The sequence below is a fragment of the Babylonia areolata genome, chromosome 2 (genome assembly GCF_041734735.1).
Source record: "Babylonia areolata isolate BAREFJ2019XMU chromosome 2, ASM4173473v1, whole genome shotgun sequence".
NCBI lineage: Eukaryota > Metazoa > Mollusca > Gastropoda > Neogastropoda > Buccinidae > Babylonia > Babylonia areolata.
The window spans coordinates 23,286,140-23,296,139 of NC_134877.1; the positions used below are offsets into that span (position 1 = coordinate 23,286,140).

At 39.3% G+C, this 10,000-nt stretch overlaps 1 protein-coding gene across 1 annotated transcript in view; it reads left to right on the plus strand.

Annotated features, from left to right (window-relative positions):
- LOC143277080 (synaptic vesicular amine transporter-like) overlaps nucleotides 1–10,000 on the plus strand; it is a 50,113-nt gene that overhangs the window by 31,104 nt on the left and 9,009 nt on the right. The window contains exons 12-13 of the mRNA XM_076581821.1: nucleotides 4,354–4,417; nucleotides 5,901–6,020. Of these exons, the coding sequence (XP_076437936.1) occupies nucleotides 4,354–4,417; nucleotides 5,901–6,020 (184 nt within the window). The remainder of the gene's footprint in view (nucleotides 1–4,353; nucleotides 4,418–5,900; nucleotides 6,021–10,000) is intronic.

Genomic DNA, 10,000 nt, shown 5'->3' on the forward strand with positions numbered 1-10,000 from the left:
TGTGTGTGTGTGTGTGTGTGTGTGTGTGTGTGTGTGTGTGTGTGTGTGTGTGTGTGTGTGTGTGTGTGTGTGTGTGTGTGTGTGTGTGTGTGTGTGTGTGTGTGTGTGTGTGTGTGTGTGTGTGTGTGTGTGTGTGTGTGTGTGTGTGTGTGTGTGTGTGTGTGTGTGTGTGTGTGTGTGTGTGTGTGTGTGTGTGTGTGTGTGTGTGTGTGTGTGTGTGTGTGTGTGTGTGTGTGTGTGTGTGTGTGTGTGTGTGTGTGTGTGTGTGTGTGTGTGTGTGTGTGTGTGTGTGTGTGTGTGTGTGTGTGTGTGTGTGTGTGTGTGTGTGTGTGTGTGTGTGTGTGTGTGTGTGTGTGTGTGTGTGTGTGTGTGTGTGTGTGTGTGTGTGTGTGTGTGTGTGTGTGTGTGTGTGTGTGTGTGTGTGTGTGTGTGTGTGTGTGTGTGTGTGTGTGTGTGTGTGTGTGTGTGTGTGTGTGTGTGTGTGTGTGTGTGTGTGTGTGTGTGTGTGTGTGTGTGTGTGTGTGTGTGTGTGTGTGTGTGTGTGTGTGTGTGTGTGTGTGTGTGTGTGTGTGTGTGTGTGTGTGTGTGTGTGTGTGTGTGTGTGTGTGTGTGTGTGTGTGTGTGTGTGTGTGTGTGTGTGTGTGTGTGTGTGTGTGTGTGTGTGTGTGTGTGTGTGTGTGTGTGTGGAGTCACGTTTGGTGTGTGTATGTAACATAGATATAATGTTTTATGTTAACGAAAGCGTATTTGTAAAGCACCTAGAGCAGATTTCTGGATAGTGTGCTATATAAGTATCCATTATTATTATTATTACAAGCTATGAATAATCATAAACGAAAAGGACTGGATAAGATGTAGAAATAAATGTTATTAAGTCTTTTCGTCAGAGTAAGAAACAGCAATTGAGAGAGACAGACAGACAGAGACGCTTGACGCTTTGACACTTTAATGTCACTGGCCACGAGGTCCTTATGACTTGGGTGAATGCATTAACATACTTGATTTTATAACAAACTATCATAATAAACGAATGCAATGGGAGAGAGACAGAGACAGAGACACAGAGAGAGAAAGATTTGGATCCTGTTATGTTCACACATAGTGTCCACCAATCGAGTGAGTGTCCACAGTGATGATGATGATGATGATGACGATGACAATGACGATGGTATTGATGATGATATTGGTGTGTGGTGTTTTGTTGTTGTTTTTATCGTTTTCTTTCCTTTCTTTTTTTTTACTTTTTTTATTCATAGACTTAGCTATAAAAAAAAAAAGACACTGTGACATACATTTCTTCATTTGACCTTTTTTTTTAATTAAAAGAAAAACAGGACAAGAATTCTGTTCCGCTCAGTAACTATTAACTATAGACCCCATGTAGAACATAGTTATGTCGATGATGATCACAACTACCTAAAAATGACGAATTCCACAAATGACGAATGTAAAAACAAACACATAAACAAAACAAAATAATGATCAAAATGGATATCTTAGTGATATCTAGCCTTGACTACTGTAACTCTCTATTGCCTGGTTTGCCTGCTTCATCCATTCAGTCCCTTCAGCGCATACAGAACTCATCCTCGGAAAGAAAAGATCTGAGCACAACACTCCTCTTTTGCAACATCTCCACTGGCTCCCCGTCTCACACAGAATTAAGTACAAGATCAGCACTCTATGTTATAAATGTATTCACAAATCTGCCGCTTCCCATCTCTGTGGCTGCCTTCACCTCTACACTCCATCTCGCTCTCTGCGATCTGCTTCGGATCCACTCTGTTTACGCATACCCAGATTCAAACACTCGACTGTTGCCCGCCGTTCTTTCTTCTGTCTCTGGACCTTGCAATTGGAATGAACTTCCTCTTTCGCTTCGTCAGGTCTCCACACTCAGCTCTTTCAAGTCTGGCCTTAAAACCCACCTCTTCCCAAAATAGCCTCCCTTCCCTGCCTCTTCCTTGTCTTTAGTTTCTCCAGTTTTAGAGTTATGCATGCGTGCGAATGACTGGTGCGAAAGCGCTTTGATTTGTCTCTGCACAAGATTCAGGGTTATATGAATGCTAATTATTATTATTATCATATTGATGACGACAGGCGATTATGAGGAGAAAGAAGAGGAGGGGGGAGGGAATGCCAGGTAATGGGAGAAGACAGGAGGGGTGGGGGGGGTGCTGTCCAACAATGATCATCAGGACAATGTTACATGTCTGTCTGAGTGTGTATGTGTACATGCCCTGAACTCTGATGGAATGGCACAGGAAACGAATGATGAGCAGCCGTAAGTCGGCTCTACCCCACTGGTCTAAAAATAGACGGATAGCTCATTGGCCAGGAAAGCTAAAGCCAACTGGACGCCATATTGTCACTCGTATCCGGCTATCAGTCCGTTGAGAAGCCGTCTGATAACTTGTGGTAGTTTCTGAACTGTAGCCGTGTACCTTTGAAAGTTTGCCGTGAAGCCGGCTGAGCGCTCGGCTACATATATGGAGTCACCGCTTCGCGCTATACTGACACGAGTAGCAAAATGGCTGATCGAACACTTCCGCTGCATTCAGTTAGTAAAAGGGCTCAAAGAAGCTATGCGCTATCCACCTATTTTTTTTAAAAACAGTGGCTCTATTCAGGTAGGCGACCTGTTGTGCAAAATGATCCCGAGTTTGTAAAGAGCTTAGAGCTTGCTCTCCGACCGAGGATAGGGGATATATATATATATATATATATATATATATATATATATATCCATCCATAGAAAATCGAGTCAAATCAAATCAAATTTATTATGTTTATTTAGTTAGTTAGAATAGTATAGAATATGTCTTTATTACCAAGTGTACCGGGGTCACAAGGTATATTGGGGGGTGGGGGGGGGGGGTCGTAGTACATAACAAGGTACGAACATAAATCGAAAATCATACACAAACGCAGATACAGTAGAAATTAGGATACATACAAGTGCATAATCAATATAAAAACATGTGCATACTCACACATACACGCACTGCACACACACACACACACACACACACACACACACACACACACACACACACACACACACACACACACACACACACACGCACGCACGCACGCACGCACGCACGCACGCACGCACGCACGCACGCACGCACGCACGCATGCGCGTACGTTTGAACGGAAGCCGCATATTACATGTGGAGATGGGGCTGATGACTAGATCTTCAGGTAGATGGTTGTTGATTGTTAAGTTTCACATTCAAGAAAGGTATCTAAACGTGCGGACTGAGCCATATACGATACCCCCAATCTGCTTTAGCAAAACAAAAACAAAGAAAAAATCGATACAAAATCAAAACTAAAGCCCATGCCTGACACGCATAAACCCAAAACGAGCTGGCCAGGCCTTGAGGGCCTAAGATATGTACAGAAAATGAAATGAAATATTTGCACCAAAAAAAATTTTTAAAGAAAGGAAGACAACTAGATAAGCAAATAACGAAATGCATCACATTATACTCAAATGAAAAATACATAGAAGGCAAACGAAATAAGCAAATAACGAAATGCATCACATTATACTCAAATGAAAGATACATATAAGGCAAACGAAATGCATCACATTATACTCAAATGAAAAATACATAGAAGGCAAACGATTAGAATAAGATAAGAATTCTTCTTCTTCTTCTTCGTTCGTGGGCTGCAACTCCCACGTTCACTCGTATGTACACGAGTGGGCTTTTACGTGTATGACTGTTTTTACCCTGCCATGAAGGCAGCCATTCTCCGCATTCGGGGGATGCATGCTGGGTATTCTTTTGTTTCTATAACCCACCGAACGCTGACATGGATTACGGGATCTTTAACGTGTGTATTTGATCTGTTTGCCGTATACACACGAAGGAGGTTCAGGCACTGAGCAGGTTTGTTCATATGTTGACCTGGGAGATCAGGAAAAAAAATCTCCACCCTTTACCCACGAGGCGCCGTTACCGAGATTCGAACCCGAGACCCTCGGATTGAAAGTCCAACGCTTTAACCACTCGGCTATTGCGCCCGTCTGGATAAGAATGACAAAAATGTACCACGTTCAGGAAAAGCTTTTTGCACACCCATCCACGTGCGCGTGCATGTTGTTTGTCAAACAGTCTCAACAGTGTGGTTTTCATTCCTTTTACTTACTTCATTTATTTCTTCATTTACTTATTTATCTGTTTCTTCATTTACTTGCTGTATTCATTTATTTATTCATTTACTTATTTATTCATTTATTCACTTAGAATATATCTATTTATATATCTATCCATATATATATATATATATATATATATATATATACATACATATATATATATATTCATTTATTTGCAGCTGCCATTCTCTAAAAATATAGGACATCTGATCGCCCCGAACTTTGGAATGGGGCTAGCCATTGGTAAGTTTTGATTACTTGTTTGTTTGTTTGTGCTTGTCTGGGGGTAAGGAAGAAAGGGGGGGGGGGGGTTATAGATGTATGTGCTTGAATGCGTGTCCACTTGTCTGTCTGTCTGTTTGTGCTGGTCTGGTGGTAAGGAAGGAGTGGGGTTGTAGATGTATGCTCTTGAATGTCTGTCAACCTGTCAACCTGTCAGTCTGTTTGTCTGTCTGTCTGTCTGTCTGTTCTCATGGATGTGCCCTGGTATGAGTGCGTGTGTTGAGTCTGTGCTTGCGTGCGTGCGTGCGCGCGCGCGTGTGTATGTGTGTGTGTGTGTCTATGTCTGTGTATGTGTCTGCTTCTGTATGAGTATTATATCGGGATGTGTACCTTCCTATTCTGCACTGCAGAACACATGAATAACGATTCTGCAATGAATTTAATACGTCACTCACTGAATACTATTTTCATCTTATTGCTGAACGTCAAAAGTATACTGAATTTGACACACACAAAAAAACATATTTGCCAAAAAGTGTGTTGTTCCAAGTCTCTTTTTTCAGATTCATTGATTCATTAAACGGTAGTAAAAAAAATACAATAATAATAGATAGATAAATAAATAAATAAATAAATAAATAAATAAATAAATAAATAAATAAAAGAATATACAGACAAAATCAAGGGAGTCTATAAGATTGGCAAATGTTTGATTTTGTTCGACATTTTCTAACTTTGCTCTATGCAATGGTTCACACGAGTTGGACATGTTGTTCTTTGTAATGTTTGACTTTGTTCGACATTACTGAACTTTGCTGTTTGCATATGTTCACACAAGTTGGGCATGTTGCTTTTGTTAAACGGTGTGGAAATCAGCCATGCTCCACTAGAAGTTAAAGGTTGATTAATTAAAACGTGAAACTCGAACACGCAACGGCAACAAGATCTGTGACCATACCATCGGTTGTGAAGAATCGAAAGGAGTCTGTGCTGTGTTGACTGCCCACGAGACACACTTTTCTTCCTCATTCTTACTTGTTAAAAGGGGGGAGGAGGCCCCTCGATGTATTTATTCCCTGTGACGAGCCTCTCACCGTGAAACACGTGCTCCTTGACTGTTGGGATCTGCAGGACGTTATACAACAGGACATTACACGGCGGATTCTCTGAAGACTTTGTTTCGTGATGTCCCTCCGTGGACGCTGATGGACTTCTTGAAAGAAGTGAACATTTTTTTTTTAATCAAAATTTCAAGGTTTTAAACTCTGGAAGGTTTTTAAACTTTGGAGTGGAAAGCTTGAAACGGTAACTAGTTTTTATTGTACTTTTTCTTTTTCTTTTTAACCCTTGACTTGAAGTTGGTGCGAACGTGGCGATAGCCTTGAGAATGGCCTTAGTGATCGACGAGGCTCTGAGCACCATGATTTGATTTGATTTGATTTGATTCGATTTGTCTCTCTCTCTCTCTCTTTGAAGACTTGAGTACATGGTGTGGGTGTGTCAGGTATGGTGGACTCTTCCATGATGCCACACATGGGTTACCTGGTGGACCTGCGCCACGTCAGTGTCTACGGCAGTGTGTACGCCATCGCTGATGTCGCCTTCTGCCTGGGATTTGCCATCGGTCTGTGTGTCTGTCTGCCTGTCTGTCTGTGTTGCAAGCAGCCTTCTTCTTCTTCTTCTTCTTCTTCTTCTTCTTCTTCTTCTTCTTCTTCTTCTTAGTATGTGTATGTGTGAACAGTAAGTGCGTGTGTGTGTTTGTGTGTGTTTGAGTGTGTGGGCGTGAATGTGTACGTATGTCTTTGTTTGCTTGTTTTATAATTGTGTGTGTGTGTGTGTGTGTGTGTGTGTGTGTGTGTGTGTGTGTGTGTGTGTGTGTGTGTGTGTGTGTGTGTGTGTAAGTACGTATGTACATGTAATGTACCAATTGTTCCAGTTTTCATTGCTTTGTTACCTTCAATAGACTATTCAAGTTCCTATTCGTATTCGTCGTTCTTATTATTTTATTTTATTTCAGTTTATTTCTTTATTTTTATGTTTTGTGTCGTTCTTTATTTTTTTATGTTTTGTGTCGTTAAATAGGCAGAATTGTAAAAAGGCCTTTACCGTGCCTAATTCTTTACCCATTAAAGATTCAATCAATCAAGCAATCTTCTTCTTCTTTCAGTCAGTCTGTATGCCTGTCTTGCAAGCTACCTTCTTCTTTTTCTTCTTCTCCTCCCCCTCCTCCTCCTCCTCCTCTTTCTTCTTCTTCTTCTTCTTCTTCTTCTTCTTCTTCTTCTTCTTCTTCTTCTTCTTCTTCTTCTCCCCCTCCCCCTCCTCCTCCTTCTTCTTCTTCTTCAAACAAGATCAAACACTTTCCTGATAATCATTCTAGACGTGTGTTTTACTTTGCCTATATCCAGTCTCGCCTCAGCTATTGCTCGATTATTTGGGGTAAATGTCCTCCTACATTAAAGCCACTTTGCTCTTTACAAAAACGTGCCATTAAGATGATTTACCATGTGAATACCACAGGCGTATCTGTGCACAATATGTACAAAGAACTTCAAATATTACCTGTTCATCTACTTATTAGATATAACACATTCTTATGCATAAAATTGTTCATAACGCATGTCCACAATATTTAAAATCATTATTTTGTTTCCAGTTCCAACGTAAATCAGACAGAGCTATTGTCCCAAAGCCTAAAATAGATTTATTTAAGATGAGTCTCTCATTTAATGGAAGCATAGAATGGAACATGCTTCCAAAGACATGTCGTCAAACACCAGCCATATCTCTCTTTAAATCTAACATAATAATTATTATTTCTATTCGATACATTTGATTAACCTACTCGCGGTCTTTTGCAAATGCTTGCTTGTTCTCAGTCCACTTGCTGCCATGCCATAATGAATGAAAGATTGAATGTATATGTTTGTGTGAGCAGTAAGTGCGTGTGTGTGTTTGTGTGTGGGCGTGAATGTGTACGTATGTCTTTGTTTGCTTGTTTTATAATTGTGTGGTGTGTGTGTGTGTGTGTAAGTACGTACGTACGTACGCACATGTAATGTACCAATTGTTATTTTATTTTATTGCATTTTATTTCTTTATTTCTATTTTTTGTGTCGTTAAATGGGCAGAATTTGTAAAAAGGCCTTTACTGTGCCTAATTCTTTACCCATTAAAGATTCAATCAATCAATCAATCTTTTGCAAATGATTGCTTGTATTCAGTCCACTAGCTGCCATATCATGATGAATGAAAAATTGAATGTATGTGTATGTGTGAACAGTAAGTGCGTGTGTGTGTTTGTGTGTGTTTGAGTGTGTGGGTGTGAATGTGTACGTATGTCTTTGTTTGCTTGTTTTATAATTGTGTGTGTGTGGGTGAAGGGGGGGGGGGTAAGTACGTACGTACATGTAATGTACCAATTGTTCCAGTTTTCATCGCTTTGTTACCTTTAATAGACTATTCCAGTTACTATTCTTATTCGTCGTTCTTATTATTTTATTTTATTTCATTTTATTTCTTTATTTTTATGTTTTGTGTCGTTCTTTCTTCTTCTTCTTCTTCTTCTTCTTCTTCTTCTTCTTCTTCAAACAAGTTACTAAGCATATACTATTAGGCATTACTATTGATCAAAATCTTTCGTGGCAGGAACATATTCATTGCCTCATAAAACAAGTATCATCTAGTGTATTCCAATTATCACAGATCAAACACTTTCTTGATAATCATTCTAGACGTGTGTTTTACTTTGCCTATATCCAGTCTCGCCTCAGCTATTGCTCGATTATTTGGGGTAAATGTCCTCCTTCTACATTAAAGCCACTTTGCTCTTTACAAAAACGTGCCATTAAGATGATTAACCATGTAAATACCACAGGTGGATCTGTGCACAATATGTACAAAGAACTTCAAATATTACCTGTTCATATACTTATTAGATATAACACATTGATTCTTATGCATAAAATTATTCATAACGCATGCCCACAATATTTAAAATCGTTATTTTGTTTCCAGTTCCAACGTAATTCAGATAGAGCTATTGTCCCAAAGCCTAAAATTGATTTATTTAAGATGAGTCTCTCATTTAATGGAAGCATCGAATGGAACATGCTTCCAAAGACATGTCGTCAAATTCCAGCCATATCTCTCTTTAAAACTAAGATAAGAATATTTCTATTCGATACATTTGATTAACCTACTCGCGGTCTTTTGCAAATGCTTGCTTGTACTCAGTCCACTAGCTGCCATGCCATGATGAATGAAAAATTGAATGTATGTGTATGTGTGAACAGTAAGTGCGTGTGTGTGTTTGTGTGTGTTTGAGTGTGTGGGCGTGAATGTGTACGTATGTCTTTGTTGCTTGTTTTATAATTTTGTGTGTGTGTGTGTGTGTGTGTGTTTGTGTGTGTGTGTGTGTGTGTGTGTGTGTGTGTGTGTGTGTGTGTGTGTGTAAGTACCTATGTACATGTAATGTACCAATTGTTCCAGTTTTTCATCGCTTTGTTACCTTTAATAGACTATTCAAGTTCCTATTCTTATTCGTCGTTCTTATTATTTTATTTTATTTCAGTTTATTTCTTTATTTTTATGTTTTGTGTCGTTCGTTCTTTATTTTTTATGTCGTTAAATGGGCAGAATTGTAAAAAGGCCTTTACTGTGCCTAATTCTTTACCCATTAAAGATTCAATCAATCAATCAATCAATCTTCTTCTTCTTCTTCTTCTTCTTCTTCTTCTTCTTCTTCTTCTTCTTCTTCTTCTTCTTCTTCTTCTTCTTCTTCTTCTTCTTCTTCTTCTTCTTCTTCTTCTTCTTCTTCTTTCGGTCAGTCTGTCTGTCTATCTTGTAATCTTCTTCTTCTTCTTCTTCTTCTTCTTCTTCTTCTTCTTCTTCTTCTTCTTCTTCTTCTTCTTTCGGTCAGTCTGTCTATCTTGTAAGCTACCTTTCCTCCTCCTCCTCTTCCTCCTCCTCCTCCTCCTCCTTCTTCTTCTTCTTCTTCTTCTTCTTCTTCTTCTTCTTCTTCTTCTTCTTCTCGTTTTACTGAATTGCGTGTGGGTTTTTTTTTTTAGTTAATGAACCTTTTTTTTTCTTATTTTACAATTTTGGGCACAAATGCAGAGCAACATTATTTCATAGTGCTAACTAAATGTTATTTTTTTATGTTTGGCACGAGAGCAGAGCAACATTATTTCGTAGTGCTAAGTACATAGTTGTAATCATTTGAGTTCCGTGTAAATATATAGGCATTATGGTCTAAGTCATCTTCTTCTTTTTTTTCTTTTTCTTTTTTTCCCCCCTTTTCTTTACGTCGGCACGACTCACTAGTGAGTCTTGAGGGTTTTGCTCTCTCTTTTTTTTAACTATCATTATCATCACTTTCACTGTTATTCTTAGCAATATTATCATCATCATCACCATCATCATCATCGTCACCATCATCACCATCATCATCATCACCATCATCATCATCATCACCATCAAAAACGAAAGGGGGGGGGGCGAAGAGTGAAGGAAGGAAGGAAGGAAGGAGGAGGGAATGAATGAATGAATGGTTTATTCATTATAGGCCAAGACCGCTGAACCAAGCGAGAGAGAGAATGGAGAAAG